The 19,104-nt window shown below is 37.9% G+C and overlaps 1 protein-coding gene across 1 annotated transcript in view; it reads right to left on the bottom strand.

Annotated features, from left to right (window-relative positions):
* SVIL (supervillin) overlaps positions 1–19,104 on the bottom strand; it is a 66,062-nt gene that overhangs the window by 45,780 nt on the left and 1,178 nt on the right. The window contains 8 exon segments of the mRNA XM_010007036.1: positions 452–486; positions 1,108–1,278; positions 1,610–2,491; positions 4,487–4,567; positions 8,501–9,182; positions 9,596–9,747; positions 9,876–9,933; positions 14,800–14,891. Coding sequence (XP_010005338.1) covers positions 452–486; positions 1,108–1,278; positions 1,610–2,491; positions 4,487–4,567; positions 8,501–9,182; positions 9,596–9,747; positions 9,876–9,883 — 2,011 coding nt within the window. The 5' untranslated portion in view covers positions 9,884–9,933; positions 14,800–14,891.

Here is a 19,104-nt window from a genome sequence, read left to right as displayed (position 1 = left end):
GAAAGAGAAGAAAGATGGTAGAATGAATTATATAATTTAATAACCAGCATCTAGCAACTTCCTTAGCTAGAAAACATGTAACTAATATCAGTTTCATACTATAGTAAAGCTTTTTTAGTTAATAGTCCTAGACCACTGATTAAAATGTTTATTTTTTTGTCCATCAAATAGCTGTCAGAAAAAAAAACTAACTTCTGTTGGAAGTGTCAAGCCATTGTGCCACTTGCCTCCCGTAGAAAGTCAGGTAACCAAAGACAGACTTTCGGACTTAAGTTAATTTGAAGTTAAGTCTGTAGTAGATATGGGCCAAGGAAAAGTGGTACTTCAAACATATTACAGGTACTTATAGGTAATTTCAAGTGGACTTCATTTACATTATCAAACAGCTCTTCAGCTAAAACAAAATGCATTTGCTCACATTTCTTCCTTAGAAAACAATACAGTAACATACCTTCAGCAGCTGGTATCTCTGCACTCAAAATTGACCTAGTGAAAAATTATCAAACAGAAGTTAGTTGGAAACGAGACATCAGAAATTAAAATCAAACTCCATGTGAAGTAGCGAAACCTCAAAACTCTTAAGAGTGGAAAGACTTCACCTATTTTTCAAGTTTCAGCATTTTCCACTTTGAGATCCTTCAATAAAGCAGAAAGGCAAGCAATTGCAGCCAGTCTTAATCAGAGTAAAGGAAAATTATTTCCAGTTCATCTTGCAGACTATAAGTCTAAGATTTGCCGCCAGTTCTTTTCACATAAAATATGTAGCTTTGGCTGTTGACAATGAAAGTAAATGATAAAGCAGAGTAAATGGAAACTCCTTACATAAAACGGACAAAAATTTACCACGAGGCAGAACCAGACAGATATAATATTTTATGATGAATCACTGTTCACCACTTTATGTGGGGGGCATTTGCAATGAACTGGTTCTGTCAGAAATGTTTTGGGCTTTTATTTTTTAAGAAGTTATAACAAATACATGATTGTTTAAAAAGAGAAACAATAACCTTGCAAAATGTTTATGCTAATAAATGAACAAAGTCTCTTCACAACCTTGTTCATGTCTACCTACACCAGAAAGCTACACAGAGCCACATACATGCCTACCTATCTGTCTCCTTTCGTTCTGCTGATGTTATAGGTTGAGTTTTAAATCTCTCAGAAGTCTTTCTATTTTCACCAGGAGTAAAATAGCGCCTCGGCCTTCGCGGCCCTCTTTCACGGTCACCATTGGCAGACAAAGTGCTGCCTGCTGTTGACTTCTCAAACCGAGATTCACTTTATAACCACACCATAGAAAGCACATAGAAAAGAAAATAGAAGAGAGAAGTAAAGCATAGATGTAAGCATCTCAACAATTCACTAGAGATCACTCTGCATGCTCCTCTGGTAACATGCGCAGACGTACACATTCCAGCTACCCCATATCACAACTTGCACTAGCAAGCGGAAGCACAAAAGCAGGATTCAAACCATTTCAGCCTCCAATACACACTGGTGAGAGCTAAGCTGTGTGCTTTAAGTGCCGAACACAACTGATGTTGAGGGTGTGTAATTTTGCCAAGGACGTGCAAGTTTCACACGAAAACATGTCTGAAATGTCACCTACAGTTCCGACTTCTTGTTCGCGTTAGCAGTCTCCAGAAAGATATTACGGAGCTGGGCAACAGAGACTTTTGTGTCAACCATGCCAATCTCACCATTTGGTGCATCTGCTTCCATGCTCTCCTTACTTCTAAAAACTTCTAGCTTAGGAGTCACAGTATAGTCAGACATTGAGCGAGTCAGGACTTTATGCTTTGCTGTCGACACTTTCCAAACAGGAGCTTTTGCCTTGGCAGGCTGCGACACAGACCCACTCTGTATGTACATTACAGCTTCACTCCTTTCTATGTTCTCAGGGTTCTTAAACTGCTGCTCAGGAGCTTGCCTCTTATTGCATTCCAGCTCTCTCTGAACTTCTGAGTTAACTTTTAGCTTGCTTGTGAAAGAGGCACTCCCCACAGGGGTATCCAATTCTCCTCCTCCAAAGAGGCCTTCACGGTTCTTCCCTTGCTTGCGAATCTCAGATGGCAAAATTGGTCTTCTGCCTTTGGAAGCCTGCTCACCTTCCAAGGAATCTCCTTCATCAGGCTTTGATCCATAACTCTCTTTCTTTTCACTCTCTGATGCAGCGGATGCTGATGGCTTTGTTAAGTGGCTGACATTGTCTGGTAGGAGGAGGCTGCCGACAGAGATGTTTGCCGGCTCTTCTGTTGCCATCAGCTGAGCTGTGTGAGCAGTGCCAGCAGGCTGAATATAGCCATGTACTGGTTGGCGGACTGAGCTGACGGGCTGATTTACAACCCTATCAAAGGCAGACGTTTCTGTCTGAAGAGGCATGTAGTGGGCTGGCACTGGATGGGACTTTCTCTGAGATACTCTGTCTGTGACAAGTTCAGGGCTTCCTCGAGCACTTTCCTCTTTGACCAGTTTCTCTCTAACTTTTACTCTTTAAGAAAGAAAAAGGATTAAAGTGGTGAAGAGCAATGCCCAATCTGGGAAGGAACACAGACACCCACTGCAGGTATAGACAGCAATATTGTATTAAAATAACAAGCAATCAATACATGAAGGAAAGCAATCTTATGATGCAGTTCCTTCCTCCCCCCCAAAATCTTAGCAGTAACATTGCTCAAGACCATTCCAGTGATTCACAGGCCCTCAAACATGCATGGCTCCTGAGAAGGTAACTGAGCAAGCTCTGAAAATATACAGCATGTTCCAATGAGGTCACAACTATTTTTGTCAAACAGCAAATAACCATAGTCTCAAACAAACAAGATGATCAAAAGTGCTTTTTATATTACTGAAGTGTTTGGTTCAGCCTGAAATTGCAAATTCTATTGGCAGTCATGTATGTAGTCAGATTTTTTAAGATGTCTAACACCAGGCAGCTTACATCATATCAAGATGTTGTTGCACTGGGGAAAGGGATGAAAAAACATGTTGCTATCTCCACCTAGCCCTTCAGATGTTTTCCCAGAGACTTTTTAACTTGTGCTTTTGTGTATCATGTAAGACATCTAAAACATTACATGTTGAACCTGTTTCAGTAAGTGAGAAAAAAGGTTGAAAGTGCAAGTCTTATAGTCCAAAGTGAAACTTTGGCATTGCTGTTGCTTTTCAGAGGGCTTGCAGGGGAGAAAGAGACAAAAAAACCCCACCAAACCCAAGAAAAACCCCACTACCAAAACAGGTGGTCCATTTAAAAACATTTAATTACTTTCTAACATGCAAACATTACAGCAATGGTCCCAAGAAGTTACCTTACATCAGCATATTTTCCAGAAACACCTCTGGACTTGAACATCCATGCAAACCAGAGCTGTGTTCTACCTTTAGACAGTTAAAGCAACTGTACTATCGGCAGGCAAGCACGTGCAGCCTTTGCTCTATGACTACACCGACAGGTAAGCTCTCCAGCAGTTTTACAGCCATGCCAAGTGTTTGGGACAGCTTACAGGGCAAGTATTTGTAAACGTCATATACACATTATTAAAAATGAAAGCCCTGTACTACTTCCCCTCTGAAATTGGTATAAAAAATATATTTTAATTCTCAGGAAGGAGAGAAACTCAAGTAAACCAGCTCTTTATTTGAAAGCAATTAATCTGGCTTGAAGTATGTCAATTCCAGGCTTGCTACTAACAGACTTTTTGAAGTTTACATGGTTTTAAAAAAAAAAAAAAGGGCAAGATTTAGAAAAAAGGCAAATTAATATCTGAGAGAATAATTCAGGATATTCAAAGTTATCTGAAACACCAGCCTTTTTAATATTCTGGTGTTTCTTCTCTTTGAGGATTGGAACATTTATCAGGGAAAATTCTCAAAGTTCCCTAAGCACAGGAAGTGTGTTCAGTCTGAAAAGTACACCTACCAAACATTCTCCAGAACATCCACACTGATGTTAGTACTGGGTTATAAGAACTACTTTAATCAGGATCATGGAAAAGAGTCTTCCTGCAATGCTCCTCACGTGTATGTGTTGCCAAACAAGGAGAAAGCAGCTGCTTGTAGCTCTGATCAAGATGTTGCTTTCCGTTTCAAGATAATTTTTTTACTTCTCTTGCATCATCTCCTTTGGATTTCAAGGAATTAATTGTAAGGAATGCTAAGATAGATTGGTATGTGGTATAAAAATCTGCTGGTTTGCAGAATACAAAGTGGGATAAAATAAGAAGTTATCAAATCAATAGAAGACAGAATGATAGTAGTTTGAAGAAGCTGGGGCATTTGTACTTCTTCATCAGAATACCCACTGGTTGTAATTTACATTAAAAGCAGATGTCTCAGGGAAGTTGTTTGTTCAAAAGAAACAACATTTTATGACTTGCTGCTGTTAAAGGAAAATTAAAGGCAAGTATTAAATGAAGACAGTGTAAAGGGAAAGGAAAGGGCAGGTTGGTAGTGTCATTGTTAGCCACACAGCTAGGTTTTATGATACCTGGAAGGCCAGCTGATAAGTGAAGGTGTGTCCCCCTCCGAATCTTTCTGAAGAAACCATTCAGGTTTTGCTTTCCCTGCACTACTACAGAAAACAGAACTTAAGTAATTTTTGAGATCTCAACACATGCTCCTGTTGTTTCTCCCAATCTTCCCTCCCCACTGCATTTTTAGTTATCTAATAACTCAGTTATAGAGGACTGTTCATGAAAATAAAAGCACAGCACACTAATCAAATTGAAAGGTGATACAAGGTATCAAGGTGAAAAAAGCTATCATACTAATTCCACAAGCATCTAAAAATGTATTAATGTGAAATAATCTGTAAAAGTAAATTTACCAAGCGTACATTGTCCAGAATTAGAGAAGTGAAAGAAACTACACAATCTCATTTTTGCCATTTGTTATTGCAGGTCAATGTGAAGGGTTTATGTAAGGACACCTGGAAAAGTTGCTAAAACCATTAATTTAGTTTGTGGTTTAAAGTGGTAAAGACTGCTAGGTCCAAAAGAAAGTAGCATTAATTTAATGAAGTTAGAAATTCAAATGACTATATCGTACTTCTCAATAAATTCTCAGAAGAGCAGCTGTAGCCCCTCTCTCATCTTGTAGCCCTATATCACAAAGGCTCCAGAAATGCAAACCCAGGTAGCTCAAGTAAAACAACCCATGTCACTGGGCAACAGGGGAAAGGGAAAGCTTAAAAAGTGAAACCCCCAATTTGATCGTGTCTTGATTTTTATTCTGTTCCCCTTTTGGAGCTGAAAGCATAAAAAGAAACAAAACCACCACAAACTTCTGAAAGCCCTACAGCAAAAGGGTGTCTGCAGACTACCTATATAGTTCCCCAAATACTTTCCTAATGCTCACCTTCATCTACAGTCCCTCAGCAACAGTAGATCACATCAAGTATTTTTAACTTTGCAAGCACAGACTGTCTGGCCACACTAAAGGTTTGCAAACAAACTCATTGGAGGTGACAAGCAGCCAAGCTGTTTTCCATTGCCTCTACCTACATCTGAAAGAACTCCCAGCATTGCAGAAGTGTAATTTAGGATGAAAATCCCAAATAAAGCTCCAGGTCATTTACTTCAATATTTTATATTTTTTTTTGCTGGTTTTTGAATAAAAATAGTTGGAAAAGGTCAATTACTGCTCATAAGATAACAATGCATTTACTGCAAATAAGTTAAATTTAAAGAACTCACCTACAGTTGTCACCTTATCCAAATCAAGTTTAGAACAAAGTCAAACACCAACTGTTGAAACATGTTTTGTTTTTCCCAATGTTTTCGAATTCTTAAAGGAACTGGCCTAACAGAAGGTAAAAACCTTTCACAGGAGCTGACCCGGTAGGCTGGAATTGCTTTGAAGCAATCAAACTTCCTTCTTGCCTCTTAATGTGTACTTTGGCACATTTTTACAGTAGGTATGGCCCAAACAGCACTTATTTGTACTTGGTCATTCATCCTTTGAAGAGAGCAATCAGAAGAACACAAGCCACGTTTTGCATTTTGAGTTGATCAGCCACTTCAACAGCCAAATACTGACAATGTCAAAGGATACCTTCTCAGCACATTGTTGTCTTCCCAGTGATGGATAATAGAATTAATTATTAAATTGCCTTAGAACTGAAGCTTTCATGTGCATTCCAAAATAAGATCCATTTACTTTCCATTTTGAATTCAGAAAATTTAAATTTAACAAACACTATTTTGCAACCTATATAACTTCCTTCAAAACAGTCACCTGGAAAGCTGGCATTAGCCTTTATTTTTCTTGGGTATACGGCCTTATAGGACACTACCACACAGTGACTGTAAACTTTCAGCCATATTGCTGAATTAGAAATTCAGGTGGATTCAGGTGTCTCTATAGCCAGCGTGCTGTTCCTCCAGGGCAACTGCCATCCCACCAGTGCTACATGCAGTGCAGTTTCTCCAGAGTTGCAAGATATAGCAACCCAGAAGGCAGCTACATTGTTCAGTGTTTCGTAGCTTTCCCTTCACAGAAACAGGGACTAGGATTGCTTTATGAGAGTAAAGAAAACAAAGCTCCTTTTTACACTGCAGCTGACACATTCTTGGCCCTAAAGTTTGATGGGTTGTTCTCTTTGCTTTCTTAAGACTGAAAGCTTTGTCTCTTCCTTCACCTTATAAAACAAAGAAAACAACCTGCCAAAGGTCAATTGCTCCAGTATCCTTTCCTATCAGTAATTGGATTAGTCAAGAGATTTATCTCAAATTGACCGTATCAAGATACGGGATAATATTTTGTAGTATTTGAGTTGAGACTACTTCAGAAACAAGTTTTTTGGAGCCTGAAATAATGGAGTTTCAGTGCAACACTGGTCTCTGTTGTTTGGAGGACCCTGTGATGACTCTTTTCCTTACTGTAGCAGCAGAACTGTAAGTTTAAAACATAAGCCAAATGTAAGATAGTACTTCCTATAAGTACATTACTTTCCCTCTGATGTTTTTTTTGAAATGACAATATTCTTTTAAAATTTCAGTTTAACTGCAAGAGTCCAATGATAGCTCATGTATCCATACAAAATAATGTGAGCAGGATTAGAAGTCACCTTTATAGTGAAAAGCTGTGAAAAAAATATTGAGACTACTTATGGGTGTGTCCTATGCAATAAAGTGAAACAAAAAGGAAGGCTAAGCACAACTGAACGTTTACAGGCACTGTAAATAGATGACTTAATCAACCCACCAGCTCGTTAACCTTTGACGTGGAAGACTGCTTCGTCATTCAAACTTCAAGGTTTGAATAGATGAGTATATAAATTATTATATAAGTTAATAAGAAAGACCACACAAATAAGAATCAAGTTTTGCAGTTTTGATGGGAAGGATAAAGAAGACCAGTCAAGGTAGCTTGCTTCTGAACCTACTGCAAAAAATGCTAAAAAAGTGTAAATGGTTCTGTTTATACTAGTTAGTTTCAGTTTTTTTATAAACAGCACTGCTCAGCATGACCTAGATGTGTTTACCATTAAGTTCTCACTGCAAGTTACATAATTTTGGCTGCAACATTTTAATTTAATTTTACAGTTATTATTTTCCATCTATCTTTACCTAGAAAGTAAAGAATCACCCTTAGAGAAAAATCATACTTTGAAAAAATTCTTAGTTACACATTGTTTTCATTCACCAAAATACTTTGACAGTCTGTTTTTTGCACTACAGTTTGAAACTATAATGAGAAATTACTGAAAGGTGTTTTTTTGTTTTGTTTTGTTTTGTTTTTCTGGATGAATCTGATTACCCTATTAATGGAGTAAGTTAGTCAAATCTGAAATAATTCAGTGTACCATGAGGGAGGCTACATTTTTGAAATTTAGCAAGGAATTTTCACTCTCCCCTCTGCCTCTTCACACACATACTCTGATATTATCTGAAAGATTAACTATCACAGTTCAAAAGGGGCTTTTACATTCTCACAGCAGGAAAACAAATCAACTATTACTTCAACCAGCCAGAGACACTTTTCAACTTTTAACTCCAATACCTGTTCTATTTTGGCAGAAGCCATCGTGAAACTATTTAAATATTCACCTTCACTGAGAAACAATTTGCCTTCTCCTGGAAACCCCCATCCAATTACAGGATAAAGAGGAAAAGTTAAAGGCTTGCTCTAACCAGTTATTAAAAAAAAAGTAAAAGAAGTGCAGCAGATTTAGAACCGTAACTGCTTCAGTTCCTAGTTTGTGTAAATATATTGAATATCAGTTATTTTACTCCCCCCACAAAGGGCCTGAATTTAGCATAACTTCTATAAATATAAAGTGAAACCAAGGACATATCTAATCATAGAAACAGATACTCACTTCCTTGTATCAGAAATACACTCTGAGTCAACAAACCCAACCAATCCAGACCTCCAAAGCCATTACATACATTCTTCAAGGGTAATAAATACATTTTCATAAGTACTGTAGACACTACTGCAGCAAGTGATTAAAGTAAGGAATCTACCATATAAAGAAACAAATAAACATCACACTTACCTTTGTCTGATGTTACTGTGCAAGGGCTGGTCATTTTGCATATGGATTGGTGAGGCTGCCCGCTTTGGTGAAGAAAGGGACTCTCTAGGGGTTTGCTTTGGTGATATTGGCACTTCATTATAGGAGGAAGATTCTCTTCCAGAAATTGAAAGGGAGACAGAGCTATCCAAGGTTGCCGAAGGGTCAGAAGCCTGTCTAATGGCACTGTCATCATCTGCTTTTCTATCACCCTTTTCATTTGAGAGGTCTTTATCTGGAATACGATCTTTTCCATGGCTGGAGTACTCTTTGGATTCAGAAATCACACTCTTGGACTCCTTTGTCTCAGTCCTTGACAGATACAAGGAGCCACAGTCCTTGTTTTCATCATCTTGCCTTTCATTTCTCATTCCCTTTCTTTCCACGCTGTCAGGATCTCTCCTTGCCCGTGTATATCTGGATGAGTAGTCAGAATCCAAATCAGAATCAAGAGATAATCCATATTTTTCTGCCAGCTGGCGCCGCCTTTCTGCCTTGTATCTAGCTATTCTTTCTGCTTTTGACTCTAGTTCCTGGACATCCATGTTTCCTGTACTATACGAGGGCTCTGTATTACCTCCTGTGATTTCTGCTCGGTATCTGGATGATCTGGGTTGCTTTTCTACAGAAGAATCTGAAGTTTCCTCCTCTTCATTTGATCTTCCTGTCAGAAGCACAACATAAATGAGCAAGTCCACCCCAAAACGCCAAGTACCCTACCCACCATTCACACTGAGTAAAATGAAAGCTTCCCATTTTCTTACAAATCAACATGTAGTACTGACTGCACAGACACATCACATTATTTCACTTTTGTCTCAAAAAAGGCACATACAAATGATTAAGAAATATGTATTAGTTATAATTATTTAGGAGTTCCACAACAAATTACTGTTGTTTTAAAACAACATGGATAATGAACCTCTTTCCAATAAGACAACTGGAGAGCGAAAAGGCAAGTTTTAAAAAACCCTGACCACAGCTCTGTAAAACTCTTCTCCAGGTACTGCACAAATATTAGGGTAGTAAGCACAAAGTAATTCAGTAATGCAAGATTGACTGATACATACAACTTACCTAGGTGGGGACTGTATGGATCAGTTGCACGCATGTATCTTGGTGTATCTTCCTCTAGTAAACGGTGTGTGACTGATCCTGGGCAGTTCTGCAGAAGCATGGGCTGTGTATCATTTTCAATCCCCTCTAAGCGTCGAGCTATTCTCTCTTTTCTGAAAAAGATGTGAAAAACATGAAACCAGGCGTATCTTTGAAGATTTGAGGGGAGAGTTTCTAAGAGGAGGTAACAAAACAGGTTGTGTGTTTTGTTTTACAGGCCAAGGACCTTTTTTTTTTTTACCTTTTCATTTCCAAAAAATCTTGGTTGTTTGGTTCAAACAGTTTTCTTAATTCTGAAACTGAGACAACAAAAGATTATACAGTTTGTAAGCTTCTAAGTTTCAGAAACTCACAGAAATTTGCTAAAATGCTTTAGAGTAAGAAGGAATGGTCAAAGTTAATAGTTTTTTTCTTGGGGAACAAGCATTTTCTTTGTTTTCCTAGCTTCTTAAGCTTGCATAGTCAAGAGAGCATTAGGAGGCACACAGGTGTAAACACCAGAGGTCCTCTCCAGGTACTTCCAGTATAAGCTAGTATAAGCTAGAATCTGCTTTGCCATTCTAGCAGTTTTCATGTTCTAGTATGAACTAGGCAAGTTGCATTTTGATTAGCAGAGGTCAAGCTGACATGCTATTTCAAAACCAGGCAGTATGGAATTACTGCTCACCCTGCTGCACAAAGGCTGGGAACTATGTTTAAAGACAAACAGTGTCCCCTATCCTATACTTTCCTTCACTTTCTTACATTATTGAGCAAATCCTAAGAATCCCAGTGACTCATTGTAGGAGCAACATGATCATGATATTCCTGCATGGTTGGTTACTTACTACTTTGCTAATTTTCCCTTATAGTTTAAATTGGACAAACTTCCCCTCTCTCACCCTAAACTGCTTGGTGGTGTTACATGCTAGGAGACAGCTGTCACAGATCACAAAACAGTAGAGAACCAACAGGAGGTACGATAGCTGAAGTAATCCCTATACATATACACATATGTACAGAGTTATCGGTGATGTTTGCAAACCACGCTGGAGCAGTGAGTGCTACATAAACAAGTCTGATGTGACTTCTTACCACCAGTAAGAGAAACCATCCAAGCTGTCAAATGATGCAGTGGACTGGGAGGGGGGGGGAAGGTGTGTGTGTGTGTGTCTAACACCCTCCCCATATTATCGCCTTGGCAAATATGTGGTGCTAAAAGCTGAATGTGCTTATTCTGATGCAATGTACCTCTGAGTTTCTGATCCTACTGACCCAGGGATCAAAAGTTAAAGCAAACTAAAGTCTACGGTTTACTGAATCAGCCCTAGGTTTCACTCAGAAACGCCTGAGGAGTGAGAAGTGTCCAGTAGACAGTGTTCCACAGCACTGCAGAAGTAAATCTGTCTTTTCCCCTATCACACTTCATCATTCCAGATACTTAAAAGATAAACATTATTGAAACACCAGCCCTTTAAAGGTCAGATGTCTTCTCTCCCTTTCCTCTACTGCAAGAACCTCCATGCATAGCTAAGTCAGGGCTCCAGCTTAGCTGACACATATCCAGGAAGTTTGCTGTATACAATACCAGTGTTCATACCTCATAGATACGGATAGATACGATTGATATTGGCTGTCATATCAACCTTATGTGCTGAAAAGCCACTAGGATTTCAGGTAAAATGTCTTGGATCATCAAGAATGAGTGTATTCTGATCATAACTACGCAGATAAATGAATGAGGTATGAATCTAGCATTTGAAGTAACAGAGAATTGCTTGCTGAGAATGTATGATTAATAACGGAAAGAAATTAACTGGATTACTCTCCAAAACAACTCCTTTAATCTACATTTTTACAGAAAGCAGCCTCAAGCTATCCACTTAAACTTCTCAAGCCAGATTATCTCAGATTGTGAGCATGCCATGAAAAAAATCTAGTATGTGCGTGACTGATGTAACTAGCAGTGCAGAGTAGCTAGGTATGACAATACTTAACATGCTAGCCCAGGGGGCCACCCCTTCCACGTCTAGTTTCAGCACCTACATCAAAGCAGACTGAAGCCTATGCTCTTGACCAAGTTGACAGTGCAAGATAACTACTGAAAGTCAGCAAGTTCCAGGCACAGGCCTCTGGAGGTGGATGGGAACTGGAGTCAGGCAATGCAGATTTTGCATGCTGAACCAACACCAAAACAAAGATGAGCCCTTATGTTTTGTTTCCATAGACTCTTCCCTTAACATATGAAGAGTACCACTGCTGCCCTGCTACTCAAACTGTGCAAGCAGTGGAACTGTATAAAACAGAGAACTTGCCCACAGGAAGCCTTTGCCTCACATTCACACCAATGGAAATGACTTCTCGTAAATATTTCGCTCCCACTTCTGCCAAATTTATTTCTTTTTAAGTTTGTTCCTCAGGCTATTAGTTTTCTGTTTCATCTCTTGACTATACAGATGTAAAATGGTCAAAACAAAAGCCATAATTGTTCTGCCACTTCAGACAGGTTAAAGGCCTCCACAGCTCTTAGTTAATAAAACCACATTCCATCCAAATCATGATCATTTTTCTTCCCCAGTCATTGATTTATACAGTCTCTAAAATCATCACCAGAGCTCAGGCTTTTTATACAGCTTTAGTTAAGCTTTGAAGCATAGCTTCATACACTGGTCATTTCTATTTTTTTCCCCCAAAAAAAGAAACTTGACTATAAGTAGTCATACAAGAAATGTGGAACATCTAAAGAACTCCCAGCAACATTAGATCAACAGTCTCTTGCTACGTGTTAGCTGAAGTTCCAGAGATTCTACTACTGCTTTGCAGTCCTAAAAAGAGCACTGGCCTCATGAAGCATCTCTCCAACACCTTCCCAAACAAGATGGGACAAAAATAGCATGGGACTACTTTATGCTGCCTTACACTTTTTCCACACTTGAGATTCCAGACAGTAATTTCAGCTAGGTTGGCCAACATCTGCAGAGCTTTTTCATGAAAACAGTTTCAGGAATATTCTTCTTCTGGGAGGTGGAAAAAAAGTACAAACAAGCAAAAGAAGATGATAAAAGGCAGGAAGTCTACTTGAGTGATTTCTTTTTGCTGAATAAAGTGTTTGACTTAAAAACATAAAAGCCAGTTGGAGAAATTTCACTCCCAAGGACACTGGTTGGCCCTTGCAAGCTTACGTGATCAGGCTTCTTTTTTTTAGTTTGAAATTTGAATGTGTTAATGCCAGTTTCCCATCTGTTCATGGGACGTTTTTCCACATGACCGTTTCAAAGACACCCATGACAATATTCATTAAGAACACATACCTAAAAGGTAACACAAAGATCTGATTCAGCACAAAAGAACAGACTAAGAAGCTTAAAATAATTAATTTCATGGTAAAAGCTCCTTATCCAATTTACTTCATGTCAACACACTTTGTAAGCACTGTTGATCTCTATAGTTAAGGGCAACAGGAAGAACAGCCACAGTCCAGGAACAGCCCTAAACTTCAGGCTTTTTTATAGGATGTTGAGAAGGACACTATGGTAGGATACACTCTAAGACAGACTGTCACAGGACATAATAATTTTGGTAAATGCAGGTCTCCTGAACGGAATTCACCTTATCATGCCAGCATTTAGCAAAAGCAGTACTGTTCCATGTCTCATCCCAGAATAAAAACCAAAAAGTACATTTGGAGTGTACCTTATAAAAATATTTTAAAAATCATTAAATTAAGGTGAAGGGTTTCTTACAGAATTCAGAAATTTTTTTAGAAAAAAATTGTTATAATAATACAAAGGTGTTTTTCCTGAAAGCCCTCTTTGGGCTAGAGGGGATATATGGATAAACTTGCAGGCATGTGACTGCGGTTTTATTTTTAAAATACAGAAGCCATGTAAAGTAAGTCAAGTTTCCCCAAAGTTCCTAGTAGAGAATGGACACACACATTTGTGAAGCCTGAATATATGTAGATCAGAAGTTTATTGCGAGAGGCTTAATTTCTCAGACATGGTAAATAACTATTGCAATGTAGGTACACATTTTCATTTTGAGGAAAATGTAACACAATAGTGAAGCCTACCCGCCCCTTTCCTACCTCCTCGTTGTCTTACTTGAAAAGATGATGGGTCTATAAACCAGGATGGAGAAGCATTTATCTTTTGTTTATGCTAGCAGAGGCACACTAATATGTTCAATGCTTAACTTCAGATAGAAATGTGAGACCTCAGCTAGACTCTTTATACCTCAGTTCAGTCTCTATCAATTGAAAATTAAACACATTCCTCTGATTTTCCAACAGGTACAAATCTGGATCTAAGTTAGGCCCTAGATGGGACAAATAACCTGGATTTTCAGAAAGTAGCCTCAAGTGGTTCCTTCAGAACATAACCACCAGTTCCCACTGCTAACTTTTTCTTGTGTGATATGCACAAAATCTGATGCCTTTATTGCAGTTTGTTTGAAAAGGGTAGAAATACCATCAGAACACCCACACAATTTTAATCAAAGTTATGAGATCCACAACATCCCTGAGGGAAGGGAACACCTTTATGCCAGTTACACAGTTTTGCAGTTCAACGTCACCCTTTCCCGGTTAAGAACTATTTCCAAGCAGATTATGATTTCCTCTAAATAATTCAAGATAATTAATTCACACCTCTACCTCAACTGTTTCAAAAAATGAACAAAACAGCAATTCCATCTTTGTAAGATATTCAGACTACAAGATAAGTTGTTTCTTTAAAAAAAATAATAATAATTCTCAAACCCCCATATGTAGTGCAGATCCTTTAGCATGCAAGATTAAAATTCAGCATGTAGTCAGTGGGTGATGTAAGCACTGTGCTTCTACCTAGGAGGGGACTGGAAAGAGCTATGTATACAAGCCAAGTTAATACCTTTGAATTCAGAATTATCTAACTGTACAAAGAAATATCTCTAAAATTTTGAATTTCAAGTACCTCTTTATCTATTGAAAACTAGGTTTACAAAGCAGCGATGTAACAAGGCCTTGTAGAAGACTACTGTGGTTCATCCCATGTTCCATTCCCTACACATGCTCCACAGGGAAAAGAAAACTCATTCACAAAACATCTGTGCCTAAGTGATTTTAAATGTGCCTCGCACTTGCATAGACTAAACTTCACATGCTGTTAAATTACCACTTGTGTGCATAATGTGTCTCCCTTACCTACCTTTTGGTAGTACTGCTAAGAGGTTAGCATCAATATCCTTTGTGCTGCTTGCAAGTTCTTCTTTATCTTCAAATGAAAACTCCTTCTGAAAACTGAAAGCAACATCTGGTTTACAGAACTGTGGATGTTTCTGTTATAAATCAGATATAGCCAAGATGTAATCAATTTACTGCAAGATAGTCTAACAGATAAACCAAAGAAAATATTTTCCATAAGAATGAAAAAAGAAATAACCCCAAGAAGCTCACAAAGCCAAACCTAACATAATTTGAAACTTGTTTGGAATGGACTATGACACATTTTTGCATTAAATTACTGACCAGAAACTGCCTTCAAAATGCTCTACCAGCAATTACATTTTTAAATAATCTACATCAAATGATTCTCCATAAATATTAAAACATATGTCATCAAACGTGTAGTGTATGTATACTTCACCTAGAAGCCTTTTGCACAACTGCCCTGTTGTTACTACGCTGATCTTACATGGCTTATGATACAACATGAGAAGCAGATAATTTAGTTTTATACCTTGTCTTTTCAAAACAGCAAAAATACTCTTTTAGATGAGACAAATTATTTGTTTAAGTATGTTCATTAAATATACAAATTTCAACTGTAAAATGTAGGTGTCATAATGGTCTAAAGTAGACAACTGTCTACAGAGACTTTCTGGACAAAATATTCCTCCCTATGGGCAAACAAAATGAGATTTTTCTCTCTAATTATTAAAAATACAGAGAGAACTGCTGTATTCTGTCATTATGGCTTCTAAACTTTCCCAACCAAGCATAAGAAAAATTAAACTTGTCTTAAAACCTTTAGTAAACTGTGTAGACAGGTGTAATAGATACAAATCCTCAGAGTGATCTTAGGCTCTTCAATTTGCCATGATGTGCCATACAATTTACGGTCAGTCTGGTAAGACAAATTGCACAGCCTTACTGTTAGAAAATCCTTCTCCAGGACAGTTTTTAAATGGCTTTTTAAATAATTTAATACTCTTTTAACAACAGTATTTTGTTAGAAAATAGTAAAAAACAATTTCTGTACTCACTATTCCAGAAGAACATTTCTCATTTAAGAGAGTCTTAACATATAAGGACTTATAACATTTTACATGAACTCCAAGAAGTATTTGCTTCTTTATAATTTATAAGTATTACTCCTTTGTAAGAAGACATTGAGGGGACAATAAACTCCTTGAAATGACTAAGAAACTGGGCTGTTTCACATTCAGGCACCATGCCACCTGCTGCAAATCGTTGCCAACAACTGCACTTAGAGAAATTATTCCAAGTACTGCCAAGAAAGCAATGTTAGCCACCACAGAAAACAGCAAATAGAAGATGAAGAGCTGCAATAAGCTTTCCATTACAGAAAAATGTGTATCCTTGCAGAGTGAAAACACTTTCATGGAACCAAACAAAGAAACAAAATAAAATAAAATAAAAAGCACACAGCAGCTACAAGTAAAATGTGTGGCATCTGAGACTGGGCGCAGAGATTCAGTTAACTGCATGTCTCTATATGCCCAACCCCACATTGCCTTCACTTGTGATTCTTCATTTGCCCCACAACACGTTAGTTTTCTTAGAGATAGAGGTTCTGGAGAACCCCTATGTGGAGAGACTCCTGGTTTTCATTTGAAAGCAGTTTCTACTCCTTTCAGCTGAGGATGAGATTGAAAAATGCAATTAATATTGGCCTTGGGCTATAAATCAAACCCAACATTTATTTTATCAAATCAGTGTGATTACTTAAGACTTGTCTCAAGAGAGCTGAGGGACCGAGCTCATGACTTTTGAATACCTAGGCTTTATCAGCAGCTTGAATTGCTTCCGTAATATTTATGATAGTGCAGCACCTTAAGTGTCCATAAATGTGGGACTGTACAGAAAAGCATTCTCTTACACAGCAAAATCCTTTTTTAAATTACTGTGCACTAATATCCACAACTACACCCCAGTCCCCCACAGATTTCCAAGGGTAAAATCATACAGATCAGGACTGGCTCTAGCCTGCTGGTTCTAAACAGAATTGTATTATTGGACTGCTTGTGGATCGCAAACAAACTTTTAAATACTGTAAACTAAATAGGTTTACTTACCCTTACTCCAAACTCCAGAGAGCTCCAGGGACTCAGAGGTCCAAGACCCTCTAAACCCAGTCTAAATGTCTTTCACTGTGTTTCCATCCATTTGTTCTTGTGCCAGTGTTACTGGTTATCTTACTTTCTTAATAGAAGTTTTCCACATCTATTCACCTTCCTCAAGACAGGCTTTCAGTTTAATTGTATGTAAAACTGTTGTCTACCTATTCCGGTTCTAAGACATCTTTTTTTGTAAATGGTGACTACAATTGGACAGTCTTGACTTCAGACCCAAGTCTTATTAGTGTCTTCTAAAAATCATAATTTTAACAGAGAAAGCATTATTATATGACCAGCCAGATAAATGCCATGATCTACAACACGTTTGCTGTTTTATATCTACACTGTATCAGTTGCTCAATCCCACATGCCAAGGCTTTGCTTTCATCAGTTGCAAGTGGCAGAAAAATTTATCAGCCTCCAATGCACAACTGTGCACTTAGTATTATTACATTACATCCATTTTTTATTATTCCTCAAGGTCATCCAGCTCTTCCTGTATGTGAGCTCCCTCCTCCTTTATACTGAGGGTGGCTTCCAACCTTTGCTCACTGACAGATTTCATTAAAATTATTTTAATAACCATTAACTTCTTAAGATTAACCCTTGCTGGACTACATGGCATCACAGATTATCTGCTGTGTGAAAGCCCCTTCACAGTTTCCCTTATGCCCTAATTTTCCATTTCCCTCTGGACACACTATCAACTTCTATTTACTCGTTTAATTTTAAATTATTAACTATTTTCATATACTGCCTATTTTATCCACAATTAAGGAGCTTTTCCTCTTCTGAGGCATTTTTGCTCTTTCTCACCAAACTGCAGGTGGCATTACTTGTTCTGTGTTTCTAATGTACAAGTTCTTAAAGTGTTTTAAACTGAGGTATCAATCACACTGCTTTCACTTGCACAGAGAATTCAGAGACAGAGTACTGCGCTGAAGATGATACAGTCAAGCCAAACAATTGTGTCTGTACAGATAGATATATAAAATTAGGTCTAAAAATGAAAAGTAGGCATATTTAGGACATCACAGTGTTCAGTAAGAACATTCATTAGGAAACTAAACTGAGTAGGAATGATGTAAAAGCAATTCCAAATAGTAGATAGATAGAAAAAAATTACAGGACACTACTCATAAGTGGGTTAAAAAATTCCACTCATAAGTAATTCCTCACCAAGACTTTCCTTTTTCCTCTAAAAGATCTATCCAGATGTCTTCCTGCTTGATTAGTTTCTCTGCTGAAGGACTAATTGCAGCATCAATTTAGTTGCTTAAGCAGAGTTAGACAGTTCAAGTTGGTCTGCCAAGTATACTGTATCTTCAAAGTCATCCACAACTCTGTTCTAGAAGTATCACAACTACATCTACTCACCTGTGCTTCTCTTGATTTCTCAAGTCATGCTCTAAATTTAGGTGCAGATTCTGAGCAACAGTGCCAGGAGTTTCTGCACTTAGCAGCTAGGCTATGCACATTCATAATTAAGATAATTTCAGGCATATGTGGGTTTCTCTAAATGAAAGCAAAAAATTTAGAAGTTTTCAAGAATTCTTCATCTTAAAGTCCCTGTTAAATTTGGGTACTGAAAGAGAAACTTATCTTCCTTTGCTTGCCTGAAACATAGCCTGTATTCATGAAATGCAATCAACAGCATGAGGTCTCAAAAGTTTGTTTGGCACAGGATTTGTGTGTGGTTTGACCTCAGGTTCCCAACAAACTCATTCCAATGTTCAGGAATTCATATGATTTCTATTAAAACACAGGCAACAATATTTCACAATCTCAATATTTTTTCTCTAGAAACAATGTATAATGTGGTATTAGTAGAGAATTTGACAGCCTCAGTAGATATACTGCTCTTGCATCTTCCAAAGTAAATGCAGGCTGCTTCTATACATCAGGGATTCCATGCTGAAAATTTAATCTGCTGCTGCAACAGCAGCATACAGTTTCTAAATAGCTGTCCCATTAACCTAGTTACATGCCCAAAAGCAAGCAGAAGTTTGATCCAAATTCCACTGGTAACACTGCCCTGACACCTGGATTAAAGCTATGGGATATACTAAGATTTTATGATTGAAACATATCTATGAAAATCCACTTGCATACCTGTCAGCTAGGTACTTGGCATTAATTTTTCTTCTTTCCCT

This window comes from Chaetura pelagica, unplaced genomic scaffold (assembly GCF_000747805.2).
Source record: "Chaetura pelagica isolate M959 unplaced genomic scaffold, ChaPel_1.0 scaffold17, whole genome shotgun sequence".
In the NCBI taxonomy this organism is placed as follows: Eukaryota; Metazoa; Chordata; class Aves; order Apodiformes; family Apodidae; genus Chaetura; species Chaetura pelagica.
The sequence above is the reverse complement of the archived record's forward strand: the minus strand, read 5'-3'. Positions and strand labels throughout refer to the sequence as shown.